This window comes from Astatotilapia calliptera, chromosome 20 (assembly GCF_900246225.1).
Source record: "Astatotilapia calliptera chromosome 20, fAstCal1.2, whole genome shotgun sequence".
NCBI classification, from domain to species: Eukaryota; Metazoa; Chordata; class Actinopteri; order Cichliformes; family Cichlidae; genus Astatotilapia; species Astatotilapia calliptera.
In genome coordinates, this window is record NC_039321.1 from 3,919,539 (window position 1) to 3,942,507 (window position 22,969).

General features: G+C 41.7%; 2 protein-coding genes across 5 annotated transcripts; both read left to right on the forward strand.

The window, feature by feature from the left end:
• The first annotated feature begins 1,898 nt into the window (after positions 1-1,898).
• Positions 1,899-10,726, forward strand: LOC113013783 (synaptophysin-like). Of its 4 annotated transcripts, none has more exons than XM_026154933.1 (8): positions 1,899-2,170; positions 4,734-4,799; positions 6,650-6,774; positions 7,059-7,257; positions 7,330-7,521; positions 8,642-8,896; positions 9,158-9,251; positions 10,136-10,726. In XM_026154933.1, the coding sequence occupies exons 1-7, from the start codon at positions 2,069-2,071 to the stop codon at positions 9,221-9,223; spliced, it is 1,005 nt and encodes a 334-aa protein (XP_026010718.1). In that variant the 5' UTR covers positions 1,899-2,068; the 3' UTR covers positions 9,224-9,251; positions 10,136-10,726. The 4 variants fall into 4 exon arrangements, with proteins under 4 accessions (XP_026010718.1, XP_026010716.1, XP_026010717.1 ...); XM_026154931.1 differs by having other exon boundaries at positions 1,900-2,170; positions 9,158-9,238; XM_026154932.1 differs by having other exon boundaries at positions 1,900-2,170; positions 9,158-9,238; positions 10,154-10,726.
• Positions 10,727-13,224: 2,498 nt separating this feature from the next.
• On the forward strand, positions 13,225-22,569 carry pcsk1nl (proprotein convertase subtilisin/kexin type 1 inhibitor, like). The gene is made up of 5 exons (XM_026154726.1): positions 13,225-13,335; positions 18,569-18,824; positions 19,109-19,352; positions 19,430-19,537; positions 21,596-22,569. Exons 1-5 carry the CDS (start codon positions 13,282-13,284, stop codon positions 21,996-21,998), a joined length of 1,065 nt encoding a protein of 354 aa, XP_026010511.1. The 5' UTR covers positions 13,225-13,281; the 3' UTR covers positions 21,999-22,569.
• The last annotated feature ends 400 nt before the right edge of the window (positions 22,570-22,969 follow it).

Below are 22,969 nucleotides of genomic sequence, written 5' to 3' on the forward strand. Positions count from 1 at the left end.
TCCTTGACCCAACACAGCTGATTCAAATTGTTAAATGTTCTCCTCAACATGTCTTGAAGTTCTCCAGAGGCTTGGTAATGAACAATCATTTGATTCACATGTGTTGACGCAGGGTGAGATCTAAAACCTGCAGGACACCAGCACTCGAGGCCTGGAGTTGCCCACCCCTGTACTAGACGCTTAAATAGATACTTGGCAAATGGACAGCTACTTTTATACCAATACTTCTATATAGTGCTTTCTACTCTGACCATTCAAAGTGCGAGTACCTTGTTGGACCTCCTTTTGTCTTTGGTGCTACCTTAATTCTTTGTGGCATAAATTCATCGGGGTGCAGGAAACATTGCTCAGATTCTGATGTGTTCCAGTCACTTCCAGGCTGATAGCAGTATTATGTGAAAGTGATTTTTGAACAACACCCATGAAGTGGTAGGCCACATAAAATCACAGAACGGGGTCAGCAGGTACTGAGGCGCACAGAGGTCACCAACTAGGTGCAGAGTGTTAAGGTTCAAAATATTGGGGATGGAGACAAGAGAAAAAACCACAATAACAACACTGGTCCGGCCGGGTTAAGTCAAACGATGATTTTAATGAACACACGCGTGGGAGATGGACACCGTATGCAGACAGCCTCAGATCTCCAAATGGTGGAGCATTGCTCAAACTCTTATAGCCTCTGGTTCTCCCACCTTATCATAAAAGCCTAAACATTCACATGCTTTTCTCTCACACGGCGCCTAAGCTACGACCTTGGCTCCCCGTCTATCTGCTCCTGCTGAGTTGGGGCAGAAAACTCCAGTATGCTCTGTTCTCTTCTAATCAGACAAATAAGGCGATGACTTTCTGCAAACAGTATTTCTTATAACATCATAAAACAATATCATTCATCCACAATAAATCAGCAGTCTAATGTAATGCAAATCAGTTTAACGAATGCAATAGTTATCAGCTTCTTCTAATTCAGGAGAATAATGCAAACTAAAACTACATAATAATTCACAATCTTTAGTTAGGGGTATAACATGGCATAAAATAATATTATAATCTAACAAGAGTCAGTCACTACAGACGTCCAAACTCCTATTTGCCCTCAGATTAGCTCAAGAAACGTCCGTATGGAATGGGTTTCTATGGCTGAGCAGCTGCACCTAAGCCTTACATCAGCGGGTGAGATGCAGTGAGTAAAGCACACTGGACTCTAGTGCAGTGGAGACATGTTCTCTGGAGTGACAAATCACTCTTCTCTATCTAGCGATGGACGAGTCTGGTGGTCCTGTTCCAACATGCCTCGCACCAGTGAACAGAGCAAGGTCCAGAAAGACAAGGGTGAGAGAGTTTGGTGTGGAAGAATATGACTGGCCTGCGCAGAGTCCTGACCCGAACCCACCAGAATAGTTGAAGCGGAGACTGTGAACCAGGCCTGCTCGTCCTGCATCAGTGTCTGACCTCACTAATGTTTTTCTGGAATGATGGTCAAAAATTCCCATAAACACTCCAAAACCTTGTGAAAAACCTTCCCAGAAGAGTTGAAACTGTTATAGCTGCAAAGGGTGAGACAACATCATTTTAAAGTCTATGGATTAATAGTGGGATGCCACTCAGGTTCATCATGTGAATAAAGTTCACTGACTGAATATTTTATTATTTGTTGATGAACAGGTCGAGCCTAAAGCACTGTTATATTGAATTTTTGATTTTTCGATCTAAATGTTTTTTGGATACTACAATAGTTAATCCCTCTGATTAAGTTGCTTTTTAAAGTAACACTGTAATGTGAGGTTGGTGAGACAAGGCAGAATATGTTTGAAAACGGAACCGTCCATTAATGTTAACTGCACGGCACATTATGATTTTAAAGTGTGATCCTAGAAACGCCCCTGCTGAGCAGTATCACTGCATCACAAAAAAATCAGAATAAAAGGAAAACTCTGATCAACGCTTGCAAAAACACAGAACTGTTTAGGGGGTTGGGGGGGGCGCACTGTATCCAGCATCAATTCCCGAAGACGGCCACACCCACATTACATCCTGCATACTGGAGAACTACACCGACTAATGATACAGCATGGTTGCACCGAAAACCAACACCCAAGGAGTCGCTCCGAAGCCAAACCAATGGAAAACCCCGTTACCCGACACCAGGGATCTGGAGAAAGCAGTGAATACGGTCAGTGTGCTCATTTATGGAAACAAAAAACTGGATTACTGGTAAAAAAAAAAAAAAAAAAAAAAAAAACTACACGACGGAAGAAAGGAGCTGCGTTCAAGACGGAAATGTGCCCACTTGGGCATGACAGGAAGAAAATAAAACGATTAAAGATATAACGACCTTTTTCTGTTTGTTTGTTTTTTAACCTGATTTTCTTTCAAAGGCACTGATTCGAGACTTCGTGTAAACGAACAGACAAAACACGATTATATTTCTTTCTTCTAACAATCAAAAGCTTTTATCCAAATTGATCATGATAAATTATCAAGTAAAGAAGCTTAAGGTGTGATTTAATGATGCATTCAGGATTTTGCTGAAGCTTTCAAGGTAAACAAATATAAGCCGGATCATTGACCGCGGTGATGCGCAATTAAGCTCCCATCTTTTCATGCTGTGCTTATATATATATATATATATATATATATATATATATATATATATATATATATATATATATATATATATATATATATATAGATAGATAGATAGTAACGTTCGCAAGCTCTCGAGCACCAGACGGTTTGTTCTCACCACGGTTTATTGAGGAGGTACAGAAAAACGGGCCGTTAATCCCGAGGATTGTCCTCCGGTACAACTCACTCTCCAGCTCCCTAACAACAACAACAAGAGCCCCCTCCCATTCCTGCACACACTCAATGACTTCCTGCAGCACAACCAAATCACGTATCTTAAAAAAAAAAACTGACATTGAAACAAATAAAAACAAAATTAAAACTAAACCTTTTCAGACAATAAAACTAAGCTGATGTTTAAAGAAATCCAGTCTAAGAGAGGTGATTTCAGTGACTTTGAGCGTTGCATGGTTGTTGGTGTGAGCCACGTTGGTATTTCAGAAATTGCTGATCTGCTGGGACTTTGACACACGGATATTTCTAAGGTTCACAGACAACAATCTTAAAAAAGGGAGAAAACATCCAGTGAGAGGCGGTTCACTGTGGTAAAAAGCCTTGTTGGTGGCAGAGGTCAGAGGAGAATGACCAGGACGCTTTAAGCTGATAGAAAGGCGACAGGAACTCACATGACTGCTCATTACGTCCAACCAACCAGTCCAAGCAGCGCAGTCACAGTGACTATTAATGGAGGCCATCCTCTGCGTCACACTGGATGTTCATATTCCTAAGGTGGTCGTGTGTGTGGGCACCTTACAAGAAGTCCACTATGTGTTTAAGTCACGGTTTTCTCTCGGGGACCAAAGCCTAACATTTTTATGCAGTACAGATGAACTGAATGAATTTCCTTATGAACTGAATTTTAGCTGCAGGTGTTTCTTCGTCATGTGACACTATGCTGGTTAAAATAGACGCTTTTCTGAACAGTTTCGATGGATGCTGGGGAGCACATTACCGGTACTTTCTGACCTCGCTCCCGGTCATTTGTGCAGAATGACCATGAACTGTTGACGTCAACTATGCAACAATTTGTTTTTGTGCTTTATAGAGAAGTTAGGAGAGAAGAGCATGTGGAGTATATGAGGTACTCATACTGTGATGTCTGTGTTTGTGATATATGTAGAAGCTGGTGGCCCCCGCCATCCAACCCATCGGCCCCCACCTCCTCTTTGAGTTACACCTTTGCTTCATTGTCGCTGTGTTTGTTTTTATGACAAATATACACTGAATAATATAAAGACTGGAATTAATACTCAGTTATATTCAACCCAAAATTTTAGGTCTGGTGGCCCTGCACCTCATTTACACCATATTTAATCTATATTTACACTATATACTTTGCGTATGTGCACAAACCCTATGATTTGTGCTAAGGGTTCTTTCTGCAGCACTGAAGGTCCCAAAGAGCATAGAAGTCTACATCAACCATAAGAAGAAGGACTCTCCCTCCTATGGTGTCTCTTATGAATGCCCGGCCAATTTTAGTGATCAGGGTAGAAGGACATTTATCGGGGAGGGATGGTCCCTCAAACAGAGCTCCTGCAGTGCTCTGAGGAGAGAGGAGAACCTTCCAGAAGGACAACAATTTCTGCAGCACTCCACCAATCAGCCCTGTATGGTCGAGTGGCCAGCTGGAAACCACTCCTCAATAAAAGGCGCATGACAGCCCACCTGGAGTTTGTCAAAATGCACCTGAAGGACTCTCAGACCATGAGAAACAAAACTCTTTGGTCTGATGAGATAAAGATTGAACTGTCTGGAGGAAACCAGGCACCGCTCATCACCTGGCCACTACCATCCCTTTTATTTTTTTAATTTGATCTTAAGGTGAGTCTACAGGTGCCCAGCTGGACCAAGTTTATCATTTTGACCCTACATCTGGAATGTAAACAGATGCTGGGTCTTGAAAACGAGAAGAGTTTGAATGAACTAACTGAAAGCTTTTATAAAAATGTGTTTTGTTTTTGTCATTTTTGTTATTGACCCTGATGATCTGACGTCCCTGAATAAACGTGCACGTGAACAGTGGGTCATTAGTCTTTCTGTTTTTCACCATGCTGCTAAAATGAAAATATTTTACCTGCTGCTTTTTTTTATCTGTCTGTCTGCAGCTGGTGACCCGAGGTCGGTTTGGGGTGCTGAAGGTTCCTCTGGGCTTCGTTAAGGTCCTACAATGGGTGAGTCCATCAGACCAACAGCTGCACCACAAAAACTGCAACCACAGCACGGATGTGTAACTGAGTTCACGTTGATGTTTAAAGCTCGGAAACATCATAGGCAGAATTTAATAATTCACCATACGGGAAAGCACGAGTATCATCATATGAAGAGTTTATGCACATCTGCATAACACAGGACTTTGGACACACACATGAAATACACTTTTATGGTCTATATCAATATATTCTTAGTTTGTTGTAGAATTCTGAATGCCGCTTTTATGATGCAGGTTTTAATGAGCGAGCTTACTTGTTACACAGAAACTGTAGATTCCAGCACACAGCAGGGGGCGCTGTAGGGAGAGGGTGGTGGCTTTAAACGTTTTCTTACTCTTCTTCTATGGAAAAGACACCGGTTCACTGCAGATTCAGATAACTTTGTATAAATTTAAGGGGGGAAACTTGACAGTATTTTAAATAATTTAACTTAGTAACTTAATGGTGCGCTGATGTCTTTTTGCAGACTCTGTAGATCTTCCTGCTACCAGTGTTTTTTAATTGGACTCTTTTTCTTCTAAACTCTTTATAAACTGCAAATGAGGAGGATTCAATTCAATTTTATTTATATAAATCACAACAACAGTCGCCTGAAGGCGCTTTATATTGTACAATAATACATACAGAGAAAACCCCAGCAATCATATGACCCCCTATAGGCAAGCACTTTGGTGACAGTGGGAAGGAAAAACTCCCTTTTAACAGGAAGAAACCTCTGAGGCGGGGCCATCTGCCACAACTGGCTGGTGTGAGAGAAGGAAGACAGGATAAAAAGAGAAACCCAACCTACAGTACAGCCTTTATAAGCTGCATCATATTAAAGAAGTGCTGTGCTGTGCAAAAGTCTTGAGCCACCCACATTTCTTGTAGTTCTCCTGGCCTCTCCCGTTTTTCTTTGAACATTGCATTGTTTCCCCTTACCTGACCATTTTCAGAGGAATGGGTTTTTTTTTTTTGTTTTAAACTAATTACCGGTAACACATAAATATGAATCATTCAAGCATACAAATGCACTCAACACAAGGGATGAATCAGTGTTGTATCTATGCGTAGCACAAAACTTTATTTTAAACTGCATCTTTAGGCAGTTTGATGCTTGCAGCTTGTCGAAAAAACACGTTTGTTCCAGTTTCTTTTGTTGAATCTACAAGAAAATTCCAAAGTAAAGTTTGACTAACTAAAATTTGGATTTTTGCACCAACTGCTAAAAGGCCAATTGTCACAATAATGTCAGAGATTCTTCAGTATTCAGATTTTAATTTGTCGCATTGCCAGAGGTTTTCTTTTCCACTGTAGGAGCTGAATTAATTAGTCAAAAGTACAAAAGCCCTGGGTGACACTCTGACGCAACTTGTTGTTATGAACTGAAGACACACAATAGACAAAATGGAAAAAACAACAGGCTAAAATAAAGAAGATTTAATGGGATTGTTCCTTCAGTGAGCACGCCTACAATCCGTGCATCAGTTATTATAGTTTTGATGCATTTTATTTATACGTTTAGTGTCACTGTTAGTTTTAGTCTTTTTAATTATTTTTAATTTTTAATTATTATCGGAAAGTAAGTATTCCAATAAAAACACAGAACGTTTTGTAGTGGGATTAAGATTATGTGTCTTTCTGCTCCTTTTTGAACATGTTATCATGATTGTTATGTTTGTTATATGATTTTAACATGTTTAAAATAAAGCCTTTTTAGTACAAAAGTAAAAATGAAATGCAGAGGCCTACTGCAGTTCAGGCTCACCTGAGCCCGCTCTGACTGTGAGCTGTTTCCACAGCTTGTGATGTGTTGTTGCTCTTTCTTCCAGTTCTTCGCCATCTTCGCCTTCTCCACCTGTGGCAGTTATTCCGGGATGTTCAAGATTGCGGTGGAGTGCAAGAGCTGGGTGCAGAGCGACCTGAGTATAGAGGTGGAGTTTGAGTATCCCTTCAGGTCAGAACAAAAAACTCTGTGAACTCTGAAACTGACTTTGACCTATTTAAAATTCTTTCAAATAGTATTTAGAGGATGCAGCACTATCCTGGTTCATTTAAATGATATCGGTCAGCCCTCCTGGGTGTTTTTTGTCTCTTTAGTGGTTCTTCAAAGCTTTGAGGTGTTTTGGGCTCATTCTGAACATCAAAGCTCTGAAGTTATTATCTGCGTGTTAGTTATTGTTTATCACTTTGGTGAAAGATCACCTTCACTAACAGGGAAACTTTAAACTCCTCTGTCAGACTCCACCAGGAGTATTTTGATGCCCCCACCTGTAAGTCTGAGTATAAAGAACGGGTTTTCCTGACTGGCGACTACTCCTCCTCGGCCGAATTCTTTGTCACCATCGGCGTCTTCGCCTTCCTGTACTCTACGGCGGCTCTCAGCATTTACGTCTTCTTCTTTGAAAAGTACAAGGAGAACAACAAGGGCCCACTGATCGTAAGTACAGCCACCCGACTTCCCAGCTGACCTCTGAAAACCCTGCCTCACTCCGTCTTTGTGCCGTTTCAGGACCTGGGAGTCACCGGAGTGTTTACCTTCATGTGGCTGGTGAGTTCGGCAGCCTGGGCCAAAGGTCTGTCCAACGTGAAGACTGCGACCAACCCGGATGAAGTCATCACTATGATCAACGCCTGTGAAGAGGATGAGAACAGATGCCGTGAAGTCCACGACCCGGTTATGTCAGGATTGAACACCTCTGTGGTAAGACTTTCACTGGGCCTGGGCACAGCTCTGATCATCATCAGGACAGGGGAACTTAGAACTTACTGGTCCCAACACTGGAGAGTCAGTACTGACCAATAAAGCACAGAATATTACTGAGAAACATCCAAAACAAAGAAGCCACAATTTTCAAATGTGATTCATTAACTAAACTGCAATTATTGAACTGAAAATATCAAAATGGTTAATAAATGAGGATCAAGCTTTCCTTGCACACGCTGCCAAAACCGATGTAAACTGATCAGCAGAGATCTTCTGACACACCCTCCTTACATTCTCCTGACGCCACCGACAATCACAAATGAAGGACAAGCTTATTGCTGACATTTATGTACGATTTTACTTCACTATTATAAAGAGACAGAAAAAGTGAGATGGCTTAGTGTCAGGTAGACAGACCTGTAAATTACTCCATGTCCAGGGTGCATAGCAAGAAAATATGCTGACATGGCAAAACCCTTGCTAGATCAGAGTAGCTGGTAATGTTGACTGTGGCATCATTAGACTAATCTCTGAAAATATGTTACATTTACTTATTTCAGCTAATGTTTGTACTAAAGAAAGGAGCTTTGAGGCTCAAATATCTGTGCATCCAAAAACATCCGAGTGTGACACACAATTTGTCTTTTAATGCGACCACACACTGAAGAACTGGTGGTCCTACCTGTCACTCAGTGTGGCCTCAGTCCCGATCATTCATACTTTGAAGCCATAATATAATTTAAAACAATGATACTTCTTTTTAACTCCTCCCCAGTAACATTTATAAAAGGTTAAACTGGCTATGTAAACACGATATTTTCTACTGCAAAGGTGTTTTAACATGGAAGTCTGTTGGGATTGACTAGTTTCTGGAGTGGGCTTCAAGTGGCTATTAGAGAAGCTGCAACTCTAGGAACAAAAATCTGAATAAATTTGAATTTGAGAACTTTGGAACGTTCTTCGTTAAGATGTTTCATAATGTCCCATAATTTCATTGTGCTTGTACAATGACAATAAAAGGTTTTTCTATTCTATTCTTCTATTCTGTGTTGATAAAGTTTTGAATCTACATCTAAACGGAGACTCCAGGGTTGACCTTCACTGTCTCCCATCTCAGGCATTTGGTTTCATTAACCTGGTCCTGTGGGCGGGAAACCTCTGGTTCATCTATAGGGAGACGGGCATCATCACTGACTCCGTGTTGGCTCCGCCTCCTCAGGAGAAACCTGCTGCACCTGATGCCCACGTCAAGCAGGGGGCCAACGAACAAGAAACATACACCAACAAACAGGCAGGCCACTCACCTGACTGCAGCCAGGAGGGATATCCCCAGGTGAGAAGACAATGCTCAGGAAACAAAATGCTGCAGCAGGTAAACGCACACCTGAAGGTCTGTGACTAGATGATGTGATGCTAGTTAATCAAAGATTGATTAGCTGGCTACCTTTGACTGCATTGTTGCCACAAGGGGTCGCTCTGCATGTTTTATTTTGGCTCCTGATGACTTGCCCGAAATCCAAACATTTCATTGTTACAGCCATCAGTTAAGTAAATAAACCGAACTAATGAAAATAATGATTAGTTACAGGCTGAATATGTCCTGGTTTTTGTTTTGTTTTCTTGCCTCCTCCAGGACGTGCAGTACAGTCAGGGCTCCAACCAGCAGGGGGCGCCGACTTCCTTCTCCAATCACATGTGAGCTGTGAGGAAGAGGGTGAGTCAGTGAAGTATGTTTAGTATATTTTACATGTGGCACTATATAGAGTATAGCACTTTGAATTAATTTCTTCTTGATTAATCAGTAACTTGATTCTTGTTAAAAAACAAAAACAAAAAAACACGAACTAGAGCATCCACACACCAGGGGGCGCTGTAGCACTCCATCCATTCGCTTCCGCTTATCCTTTTCAGGGTCGCGGGGGGCGCTGGAGCCTATCCCAGCTGCCATAGGGCGAAAGGCGGGGTACACCCTGGACAGGTCGCCAGTCTGTCGCAGGGCTAACACATAGGGACAGACAACCATTCACACTCACATTCACACCTAGTGGCAATTTGGATTATCCAATTAACCTATCCCCACAAGCTGCATGTCTTTGGACGGTGGGAGGAAGCCGGAGTACCCGGAGAGAACCCACGCAAACACGGGGAGAACATGCAAACTCCACACAGAAAGACCCCGGCCTGATGGTGGAATTGAACTCAGGACCTTCTTGCTGTGAGGCAACAGTGCTAACCACCGTGCCACCGTGCTGCCCGCGCTGTAGCACTAAAAGAATAAAACTTGATTTTAAGAGTTTAGTGTTATCCTGTCTACTGTTTGGAACCAGAAGTTTTCATGTTTGAACTAAAAGGTGGAGTGCAAAGGTATCAACTAGCTAGCATAATAGGTTAGCAAGCTGCATCCAGAGACAGTTAAATATGCCTAGTATCGTGTTCGTGTGGTGTGTATTCTTGTACAAATATATGTTCATTCAAATCATGCTGATGCAAAATATTTAATCTTTTTTTTTTGCTTAATGATGCTTCTTTTGAATTCCCTGACGCAAAACATTCAAACTTTTTAGGTCATGATAATTTGAGAAGTTGCTCTTATATGAGAAAATGTCTCCAGTTTGTTTCTCTGTCACAGGAAGCGTCGTAACAAGCCAACAGTGAGCCACCTGCAATCTACCCACAATGCAACACTCCATGGAGATCGATGAGGAAAAAGAGGTTTAGATGTTTACCATAACAAACTGATGTATAAATGATTAATAAAAGCTAACCACCAAGACATCCATAACAAATAGTAACCTGTAACCAGTGACAGTGCTGATAGGACTCACACACATTAATCAGTTGTATTGAATAGATCACTTTGAACAAATATATAACACATACTGAACTACTTCTTATTTAGTGCTAATCTGCCCTATCCACTGTTACATGACCTGCTATATGGTGTATATCTATATGATAATGGTGTTCTGCCTGCTTATTATCTGAATGTATCTGCAGTCTATATGGTTACTGAATCGTATATGAACATGAACTCACTGACAATCATATTAGACTTTTGCAAGAGCATTTATGCTTTGTAACCAACACTTTGCATTTGTTTTGTGCACAGTTTAAAACGTGTTTTTAAACGGTAGAAGGATGGATCCAGAATCTTGAATGAGTTTTAATGGTGTAATAAAAGAAAGTTTGACACATTTAAAAACAAGCTTTTGCGCTTTCTTTGTTTAGTCGGCTGTTTGTGGAAGTTCAATAAACTGATCTGTTATGAACTCTGCTCTTCTCTGGTTGTCATTTTTGAGTTTTAAACTTCTTTTCGACAAAAGTTTAAAGAATGAATCTGAGTTGAAGGTGGTTTCTACCAGGAGGAAGTGAGAGTGGCCCAGAGGTCGATGATCCAGAGGGGATCAGAGCATCCGCCTCAGAGTGCTGGGTGGTGCGTGTTTTTCAGAAAAATGGATGAGATTTTGCGGCGACAGGGATTTGGGATATTGTATGTGTTTTGTTCATATGTAGAATGATGTGGCTGTCAGTAGAAAATGTCCAAACAAAATGTCAACTATTGTGATTAAATAAGAGAAATCGTTTTGAGAAGAGAATGTAGTTTGAAACCTGGCCAAACGCCATAGTGCCGCACCCACTAGAGCAGGGGTGTCAAACTCCAGGCCTCAAGGGCCGGTGTCCCGCAGGTTTTAGATCTCACCCTGGGTCAACACACCTGAATCAAATGATTAGTTCATCACCAGGCTTCTGGAGAACTTCAAGACATGTTGAGGTGGTTATTTACCTTTAAATCAGCTGTGTTGTATCAAGGACACATCTAAAACCTGCAGGACACCGGCCCTCGAGGCCTGGAGTTCAACACCTGTGCACTAGAGCGTCTGGCAAAAAATCTTTGCCAAATCAAACGAGTCGTCAAAAATCAGCCTGTCAGGCCCGGGCTGGCAACAAATGCCTTTGGCGCTGTTGGCCTACAGGGTGTCAATGAAAACTGTGCTGCTGTTAGCCAAAGACAAAGGAAAGAGGAGAGGGGGCATGTTAGGAGGCAGTGAGAGAGAAAGAAAGGTGAGAGCAGGGATTTTAAATGTTGATGCTTGAAGTCAAATGGCTAATGTTGAATGCTGAAAGAGAGGAATTCTGGAGTAACTGGATGAAGTGGTAGAGAAAGGGTTAAAGGAACAGAGGTAATGAGGTCATCATCATCAAGAAGAAAAGGAGAGTGAAGGCAAAGACAAGGCTTAAATGATGAAAGCTGAAGACGGAAGAATTTGGCGACAGTTCAGGGAAAAGACTGAGTGTTAGTGACGAGTTACTAGACAACTGAGAAAGTACAGCTGATGTGGTGAGAGAAACTGCCAAGAAGGTGTTCGGTGTATGCAAGAGGGCAGGAAGACTTGGTGGTGGAATGAGGAAGTACGGAAAGTGATGGAGGTGTAGAGGTCGAGCTGCAAAAGGATGTGAGCCAGGTTAGAGTGGTTAAGGATAGAGATGGAAGTGAATAGAGTGAGCTGAGAGGTTGTAAGGAATACTATGATGTGCTCAAGATTGAAGAAAATGAGAGAGGAGAAGTAATAGCAGAAAGTCAATGAATCTGGAATCTCAGAGGATTATTAGAGGAGGACGTGAGGGCAGCTGTAAAAAGGATGAAGATTGTGCTATAAAAACCCGGAGCAGGAAGTGTTTCTGTTAAAAGCTTCCTCCGTGGCTTTCTGCCCTTTGACAGGATCTCAGTTATTGGCTATAAATCTTCAGATGGATGTTCCAGTCAGCGAGCTGTTTTGGAGTGTTGCTGCTTTTCTTTTACGTTTGTTTTTATTTGTCTTCCAATCAAATGTTTCTGTGAAAAAAAGTGATCCTTCCTCTTCTTTTTCTTCTTCTTGGGTCAGTCTTCTCGTCTCCATCGGTGCATCTTTTGGTTCTTCTGTGTTTAGTCTGTTGTGTCCTTCTCTTCATCCTTAGCAACTTCCATATATCCTTCTCTCCTTGTTATGGAAATACATACTTCTTTGCTTTGGTTCTTATATTACCTGTTCCTTATCTCCTCGTTTATTTAATTCCTTATCTCTGTAGCTACTTCTTCCACACTATTTCTTATTTCTTTCCCTCGTCATGCCGCCCCTTATGTCCTAATCTTAATCCTTGCCCCTTTTTGTTTTATACACTTTATATCCTTTTCTCCTCGTGTCCTTTTCCCATTTTCCTCCCTCACCCCCTCTTTCCTATTTCTTGCATTCCCTTGTGTACTGATTTTCTTACTTGTCCCATTTCTTATTACCTTCCTTATCTTATTTATTTCCACTTTTTACATTTGTTTTCTCCTCCGTTGTTCCTTTGCCTCATTTCTGAAATTTTATTCCCGTATTTTATTTCCTTGTGTCCACATCGACCTCCTTACTTCAACTCCTTCCTTATGCCCTTACAGCCAAACTTATCTCTTTTTATGAACTTATCGCTTTCTGTGTCTTCTTATCTCCTTCCTTATGTCCTTCAATTATTTTTTTCTCCCACCTTATTCACTCCCATAATTCTTGGTTCTTCCATTTTTCATCACATCCTATTTTGTCCTCTGTCTTCTGTTATTATCTTATTCCATCTCAAAAGCTCTCCCTGTCGCCTCCTTCTCTTTCCTTTCTCCTCTCGCCTTCTGTCCTGAGTCATCGCTCCTCCCTCTCTCTGTTCCCTCCCCCCTTCCTCCCTTTTATCAGAGGAGTGTCTGCATCCTGCCTCAGTGTGTGTTTGTGTGTGTGCTCGGCCTGTAGCATGGCGTCTCTCGGCCTCCTGCTGCTCAGCACTGCTCTGATCCACACCACTCAGGTAAGGACGAGTCCCACCGACGGCACACACACATACAGAGAGAGAGAGAGCATGTTTACATATGTGTCGCATGTGTGTTTATCCAGCCATTCATCTCCACGGTGCTGCATCATCACGGTAACCTGACACTGATGCAAAACAATGTCACTGCTGTTTATCTTCTACCTGTCAGCACACACACACACACACACACACATCTGTATGTGTGCCTGTCTTCTGTTTTCTATTTCATTGATTAGGTATTGATTAACAGATGAGGGAAATCAGTGCAGAGAAACTGAGATGTTGTGAGGCTGCGGCATCTACGTGAAGATCAAACTGAGTTTTAGATGTTCGGAGAGAACCAGAACCAGGTCAGAACCAGGTCAGAACCAGGTCCAGGGTCTGCGTTTGGACCCTCAGATGCATCATTTCACCGTGGGTCCTCTCAAAGATAGCAGGACAATCATGAGTCTATTTTTGTGTGTGGATGTGTGTGTGAGTGAGTGAGTGTGTGTGTGTGTGTGTGTGTGTGTGTGGGTAGCTGCTGTGTCAGGAAGAACATTTCGTTTCAGCTGCTGTCACCATAGCGACAGGAGACGGTTACCCACAGCAACACGGCCGTAGATTACACAGGATACAGCAGGTCTCCTGACACATAATGACTGCTCAGCGTGTGTGTGTGTGTGTGTGTGTGTGTGTGTGTGTGTGTGTGTGTGTGTGTGTGTGTGTGTGTGTGTGTGTGTGCGTGCACTGCTGTTCATTATTTGTGAGGACAGGGTTCGCTTCCCTGAGCATACAGACCTAAATGACTGAGCGATAATAGAGATGAGGTTTATTGTCTCTGAGGGAAAATTTATATTTGGTCTCACGGCGCTGTGACAATAAAGTTATGTAATCTTTATTCAGTATGTGCACAACAACACAACTGCACCTGTACTGCACACAGTGCTCACTTTGTTACCGAGGTTTAGACACTGACATCATCATCCTGGACTTTAATTTTTAAACATGTTGTAAAAGACTCACCGACAGATCCTGGCGTGGCGGTCTGTAGGTGATAAGCAGCTGTGTGCTGTCACCCGGGGGGAATGTAAAACATGTACGGAACAGCTTACAACATGGGCTGCTCTTGTTCATGTCCTTGCTTTTGGTGCTCCTTCAGCTTAGAGAACAAATGTTGTTTACAAAGAACATCCTGAGCAAACCGTCAGTTCTCTGCTTTTACCTGCCCTTTTTCAATCTGACCTTTTCATGCTTATGATAAAGTGCTGCCATTCTCTTTACTGGTCTAGTCCAACAGCGTTCGACCTGTGCATAATGTCATGCGCTGTTAACTTTTTTGGGACTTATGGTCCCATTATGGTGTCCGTTTACATACCTGTTTGGCTACACAGACATATAGGTTGTGGGAATTCAACCAGCACGTTGATCGACATCAGTAACGTTATAGATACGTAGCTTCTATCTAACTACTACAGGGTAACGACTGAAAACAACACATACTGCTTAACCTTACTTCTGCTGAGACCCCTCACTTCCAGATAAATATGAGGGTTGTGGTAATAAAGCTTGATTTTGTGTAAAAACAGTTAAAGAGTGGCTTATTTTGCCCATCTCCAGCATGACACATCTGCATGATTCAGTCCAAATTAATTCTTTTTGAACCTTTTACTGGGTCTTTATGCTGCCCATTAGTTCATCCTGTCTGACACAAGATCTTTTCGCTCCTCTCCCATTAAAAGCTTCTTCCTTCTTACTGTAGCGCCACAGAAATATGAAAAATATGATGATTCTTTCAGAGCTCAGGTTTCTTGGTTGCTTCACTTCCATGAGGAACAAAGTGACTTTCACAGTCATGATGAGTACCACAGACAGACAGAGCATAACTCTGAAACAAATGCATCTCATTAGAAATATGACTTTCTTTTTAAGGGTTGCGTGATCAGGTATCCAGGCAACCGAGAAACCTGAGCGCTGAAAAAACATCTAATACTATTTTAACCCAAACCATGATCTTTGTAATTCTAACCAGGTAAAGCTAACAAACCAGCAGGTCAGAATAAAAATAAACAGCAAATAAAAATGCGACCTCGGTCAGCTCACAGAGACGGTGTATTTTCATTGGATCATTGGATTGTGGGAACTATAGACTCTCCTGGCGCCCCTGCAGCCACCTAACATGGAATTATTTTGCTCTTTAACTTTGGAAGAACTTCACTTTTCTTTATAATCACGTTTCACCCATAGATGATTGTGGATTCAGGGTCTGAAAGATGGATGCAAGTGTCTTAAACATGCATTCTTTCCAATAGCCAGCAGGGGGAGACTCTTCAGGTCTCAAACCTCAGACTGGTTGTATTAAGTATATGTGAAATTGGACCTTTGCTTCATTGGTTTGTGACCTCAGTAAACATTGTCCTTGTGCGTTTATGATCTCAGTTAAGGCTTATTTATTGGTGTCAAATGGTAGGATAAAGCAGGGTGTAATTTGGACACCTGCCTCTTCTTTGGGAAGTTACGATGCTATGAGCTATCATCTTCCATGAAAATGGAATATCTGAGCAGAATCCATAACACATCTGCTGGACCTGTGTTTTTCCATACGGTGCTCAGTTCAGTCTGGAAAACGGTGAAAGATCATGATATGATGTGAAAATGTGGACATTTTGGCTTAATATGACTAAATTCTCCCTCCGTGCTGCACAGAAAGCAAAGAAAAGCTCTTTTTTAGGTTTTTATGCTGATGTTTTAATCTCCCAGAGCGCCGTGTCAGAGCTGCTCTAACGTTTGCAGAAAATACTGGATCCCACAGTGAGTCAGAGAGTTATTCTCCTCAGAGGGCTCATTACCTCCTCCTCCTTCATCTCTTCATCACGCCGCTGTCTCACCATCACACAGAGCCACAGATACAACCCTCCTCCTCTCCGGAATAAGCTGCTCTGCTGCAGGCGGAGACATATTATCATTGTAAATCAGTGTTAGTTCGAGAACTCTGACACATCTCGGCTAGAAATTAAAGCTGCTGCAGCAGGATGAACCCGGATCTGTCTGCTGCGATCGCCTGGCATGGAAGATTTAATCATCTCACAGTCAAAGCGACAGCTTCTTTCATGTGAAAGAAGCTGTTGAAGCATTTTTCTCTCATGCTTCCATTAATCCTGAGCAAAGATTGCTCGCAGCCTATTCAGACTCTTCATACTGAGGAGCAGTTTTAGGTACTTTACCCATGAGTCGCTCTATATCAGCGCAGATGCACTGATGTGTAACTGTCACTTAAGCATTAAACGTCACATCTGCCAACATATGTCTCCCAATGACGAGGATTAGCACATTTCATTCAGACACTTATGACAGAAAGATGCCTGCCTAGATTTAAGCAGAAGAGTTTAATTAGAGGTGATCATTTGGCTCATCATTCACTGAAAATAAGAGATGCACAGGAACTGGGAAGTGAAAAGTAAATATCCCCTTGGAGCCTAGAGGTTGATGCCAGGGGTGGAGGAGTGGAAACACCAGGTGGTGCTGCAGAATATATTACCAAATTTGGATGGCGTGTTCAGTACAAGCATGTTTGTGTGAGATGTAGCACAGATGTTTTTTAAAAATAGTAGATTTAAAGAATGTTTTATTTCTTAGTAAATGGTGGATATTTGTATGAAGCATGGTTAAAATTTGAAATAATGAAGTCAGAGCATGAAAAATGATCCCTGTGAGCCAAAGGCTCAGACTCCAGACTGCTCTAAATGCTCTGCCTTTTCCCCAGATGACACCACTGATATGGGATATCTCTAATATAGCTGTCTCCGACACAGCTCTGGCTATGAGCACAGATGTTTGGGAGGGGCAGCCAATCAGAAGAAAACTGGATAAAAGCACAGGAGAAATGAACTAAAACCAATATAAGATGAATGGTGATTATGGTGGCAAAGCTACTGTAATTGAGTATGAGAAGAAAAATATGGAGCTGTGAATCTGCAAGCTAGGTTCACCGTTATTACCACAAAGCCTTATTTATTATTAGCATAATTAGTTGAAAGCAGCTCAAAGAGCTTTTCACAGCAACGTGGTGGTGAGATCCATCTCAGTTGCACATCTAAGTGGTAACTGGAGTATTAATTGCAATGTGAATACTAAATAGAAGAACAATAATTTCTCAGTGCAATCATACAGCCAGCACTGCTGCTGAGTCACCGTAAGTGCAGCTCACTGATTAATATCACCGTGGTCTGAGAGTCTGATATAAATGCGATCACCCCGAGGCCTCAGACAGCTCATCGATAACCCTCTCGGCTGTCTTTCATCACTGCATCAGTCCTCCTCGGTCTCACACACACTCACTTAGGAACAGAAACTGCTGCGTCACATCTGTTCTCACACCTTTCCTTCCTTCTGTGAACATTTCGACACTTTGTGGAGAGGGAAAGTTAGCTTTCTATCATCCGCTCATTGGTTAAATCAAGATGAAAAGGAATTATTCTCTCTTAAGTAAGAATCTCATTGAAAGCAAATCAACCACAGGGAAATCGAACTCCTGACCTTCAGCACTAATGAATATTGAGTTAACTAACCGATTAACACTTTAAGGAGACTGCTTCAAAGATTTATAATGTTGACATCCAGGCACATGGAGAGAAGTCAGTTCACAACACAAGGACATGATTACATGTATACATGCATATTTTTTGTGGCTCTCTGATCACAGCTAGTTCATATCAGTGGTGCTACATCAAAGGAAAAGCTCTGTTTGCAATAACCTGATCAATATTTCTTGCTTTGTAAGACACAATCTGAAAGGACCGTAACCATGGAAACAACATCAAGATCTGTACGTCCTTGGTGCAGTTTTGCAGGGGACACAACGCTAATGTTTCAACCTCGTTTGCTTGGTGGGTGCTGCACGGATCAATATCGGGCACTCTGTTTTTCAGCTTCCACGTGCTCTGTATGCCGATGATGTTGACATGTTCACATATGGAGGAAAGAAGCTGAGCAATTAGCTGTTAATCTGCCACATATAATGGACAAAGTTTCAAATTAGCTCAAGTGAAAGGCAAGTATTTATGTTGGTGGTGATTATTTCATACCTTATTTAATATCGTATCTACCTGCTCAGTTACTGGAAAGGGAAATTAGCTACTCGCTAAATCTGACAGAAGGCATCTGTTCTTTCATGAGATGGATTTTATTTTTAATCCCTGAGAATAAAAATTTAAGTTTATCTAAGCTGTAACTTCTGGTCTGTCTCCCTCAGTCTCTACCTGCAGCTCGTGCTGGGGGCCACGGCCTGGATGTGTCAGTGGGTGGAGTCAGACGCCAGCGCAGAGACCTCCCTAACATGCTGCCTTATGAAGATCAGATGATGTCATATCCTGCCATGCAGGGAGGAGGCAGGGCCAATGACCTGTACTACCAATCAGATGACTGGAGGGGGAGGGGCTTGGACCAGGCACTGCAGCGATTGGTGGAGAGAGACCAGAGGAAGGAGCAGGAAGAGGAGCAGCGAGCGGGTTAGGAAACTTTAATCCTTTCTTTTATGTTTTTCTTGAGATTTTCATTTTCAGGGAAACTTTGTTTACTTTTTTTAGTGTTTTACATATGAACAAAAATTCTGACTTTGTTCTAGAAATGTTCATTAATTTATTGGTAAAAATACAATATTTTGTCTTTGTTTCCTCACATCACTTCAATTATTTCCATTGTAAACGTTTCTCCGTATCAGTTTATCATCAGTATATTTATTTAGGCGAAATTAAAACCAACTTCTAAGTACACCAATCAAATATGTCCACAGCCTACCTGGCAGCTCTGCTCCGCCTACTGAGCGAGGCAGAGAGCGCAGGACTGGTCGGTCCGGGTGACGTGGAAGTGGTCGAGGAGGAGGAGGATGAGGAGGATGATCAGGGCCCCACAAGGGACTTCCAGGGTCCTGCTCCTGCAGACTACGATGAGACTGGAAGGGGGATGAGCATGGGGAGGCCCCGGGCCGCCTGGTGGGGCCTTGTGGAGCCCCAGCTTGCTCAGGCCCTGCTTGACAGGTAAATTTTAGTTTCATGCTGAGAATCTGTAGGAGACAGAAAAAGTAATCAATAATAATAAAGCATGATTTTCTCAGGATGGATCCCCGGCTCGCTCAGACGCTGCTGGAAAGAGCGAAACAGGAGAGACGTCAGCAGGCTGGACGAGTCGCATCAGGACTGAGCCGAGACCAGGAAACCCTGAGGTGAGCTCACCAATCTGTTAATGGATAAACGATGGATCAGTCCGCTCCACCTGCAGCTCTACAGAGTTCTTTTTTAAAATTCAGTCCACTGTAACTGTGAGTTTAATTATTAAATGAAAGTACTTTGAAAAGAAAGTTAAGAAATGGAGAGAAAGAATCAGAATATATTAAAACAATGTGAACAAAGTTTTAATTTAGCATGACTAATTACAGAATGAATGAGTTTTCTCTGAATGAAAGTTTTCCACCCTAAAATATTGAAATGTTTTGATTATTTTTAAGAGACATCTATATTTGTGTCCTCCTCTATTCACATATTAACACTTATTGAGAACATCCAAAGGTTTACAGGGAAACAGGGTTTCAAAGTGCTTTACAGAGACATTAAAAATCCAAAACAAATAAAAAGCATGATTTAAGATGGGAAAAAAGAAAGAAAGGAACAGTAGATAAAATCAGTAGTTAAAATGTAACTTTTGAAATTTAAGCTTAAAAGTAAAACAGTGCTTTACAGGATTTGGTGCTTTAGTCAAATGCAGCTGAGAACAGGTGAGTCTTCAACCTGGATTTAAATAAACTGAGTGTTTCAGCTGATCTGAGGCTTTCTGGGAGTTTGTTCCAGATATAAGGAGCATAAAAGCTGAATGCAGCTTCTCCATGTCTGGTTCTGACTCTAGGAACTGATAAAAGACCGGATCCAGATGACCTGAGGGATCTGGAAGGTTCATATTGGGTCAGGAGGTCACTGATGTATTTTGGTCCTAAACCATTCAGAGCTTTATAGGCCAGCATCAGAACTTTAAAGTCTATCCTCTGACGGACAGGCAGCCAGTGTAAAGACCTCAGAGCTGGACTGATGTGGTCCACTTTTTTGGTCTTAGTGAGGACTCGAGCAGCAGAGTTCTGAATGAGCTGTAGTTGTCTGACTGATTTTTTAGGTAGACCTGTAAAGATGCTGTTACAGTAATCAAGCCTACTAAAGATGAATGCATGGACTAGTTTTTCCAGGTCCTGTTGAGACATCAGATCTTTTATCCTTGATATATTCTTGAGGTGATAGTAAGCTGACTTTGTTATTGTCTTAATGTGTTTTTCTAAGTTTAGGTCTGCATCCATCACTACACCCAAATTTCTCGCCTGGTTTGTGGTTTTTAGATGTATAGATTGAAGTTCTCTGGTGACCTGTAATCGTTTTTCTTTGGCACCAAAGACTATTACTTCAGTTTTGTTTTTGTTTAGCTGGAGAAAATTGTGGCACAACCAGTCATTAATTTCCTCAGTGCATTTACCAACAGCCTGTACAGGGCCTCGGTCTCCTGGTGACATTGTGATATATATTTGTGTGTCATCTGCATAGCTGTGATAGTTTATTTTGTTGTTCTTTATAATCTGTGCCAGTGGGAGCATGTAAATGTTAAACAGAAGGGGTCCCAAGATGGAACCTTGGGGAACTCCACATGTGATCCTTGTCTGCTCAGATGTGAAGTTACCTTTTGATACAAAGTATTTCCTGTTTTCTAAGTACGTTTTGAACCAGTTTAGATTGGTCCTAAACTGCACTGCTCTCTAAAAGACACACTTTGAAAACTAACTTAAAACATGATGCACGTAGCGCTGAATTATGTTAATCTCTATGATATTTAGTAGATATTGTTTATTTTTATTTTTAGTACATCAGGGACTGACTGTGACAATCCAGAGGATGTATTTCGTGTTTTTCAATCTTTTTTTTTTTTTTTGACACACGTCAAGGCAAAAAGCAAAAAAATCTAAAGGCACACTTTGACTTCCCTGAAGACCATTTGGGAACTAATATCAGAAATGTTATTATTAATTATGTGTCTTCATTTGACTTGTTTCAGTTTTATACTTATTAGAAAATGTAAAACTGAACTTAATGATCCAATGATGTGCCCACAGCTGCTGAACCACCGACTCTTTATTTTATGATGTAAATTAATAGTATGATTTATTAATAAATTGCTTACTTATTTTGTTTAATAATATTATCAATAATAATAATAATAAATTCAAGATGGCCATGTATTCCCTCCTTAGGCGGATGGTTGCTGGGATACTCTCCAGCATCGGTCCTAACGGTGCCTCGGTCGCCTCCTCTGGTCGCAGAGCGAAGAGGGACCTGTCAGCGAAAGCACCTGAGCCTGTTAGCTCCGCCCACAGAAGAACCCGCCGTTCTCTTGACGATCTGGCTCCCCCTTCACCTAGCAACGACCCTCCCCTCCTCAGGGTGAAGAGGCTGGAGGATTACGACGGAGAGGAGCAAGGAGAGAAGCTGCACCCCCAGGTGGTCGGGCTGCAGAGGATGAAACGCATCGACACTACGTCAACAGGTGACGCAGAGGAACTGAATCATGGGAGTCGTAGGCGCCGGAGGAGAGCTGCTCTGAACTACGACCCACAAATATTGGTTGATCAGATTCTGGAGTACATGAGGGAGTAAGGAGTAGAGAAAAGAGTATACGTTGTCATTCAGGTTTTTATTTGTGCATCTTTTTCATTTGTTCCTGCTGCTTTCGTGAACATTTATCAAGTTGTTTGTTGTAAAAATGAGGAGAAATGTCAAACAGATGGAAAAGGATAAAACGGTTCCGTTTGTGCGAGTCTTTAAAACACTACATTTCCCATGAGCCTCAGCAGGCATTGTTCCAGCACATTCAATGAACCAAAATCTAAAAATTCACCGGAATCAAATTTGTGAAAAGAAACTTCTTTCTCAAGCTCTCCGATTGGCTGATAATCTACTGCAATGGTCTCTGGGGCTTGTAGTTAGACTCTTCATTACTGTAATGTGGTTACATTGTTACAGGTTCGCCATTAAATCGAGCTTCTTTCCTTCAAAAAAGATGGAGAGATGGTGGAAAGTGGTAATAACCTTGGCAATGGCTCATCAGCTATGTGATCAATACGTTCTCGTTGTGTTCCTGTACTTCAGCTTGTGATGATTCGTCTGTCTGTGGTGAAATTTTGATTCATGTCACACTCAGAAATAAAGTCGGTAAAGTCGACCTTCACTGCCGCCTGCTGTCTGTTTTTGTCCCCACCAAAGACGGACGTATCCTGTGGTTGTCGAAAGGGAGAACAGTGTAGGACCTGTAATTGTTCTAATGGCCAGCAGGGGGAGTCTGATCTGCTTGCAAAACAGTCCGATTGTGTTGAGGTCTATGGGAAAATTACCCTACATCTTCTTTAAACTTTAACCTCACTATTCAGTCGTCTGGTGAGTTTATAGGTTGAGATGGCAGTTTCGGATCTTATCTGATAAAAAAAAAAAATCTTGTTCATTTAATCAATTATGGGTCACATTGGTGTGAAAAAATGACACTTTTATCACAGTCTTCACACCCCAAGTACTCTGAATTTAAGTTAATAAATATGAAACAATCATTCTGACTTAACTGTTTGAAATATATA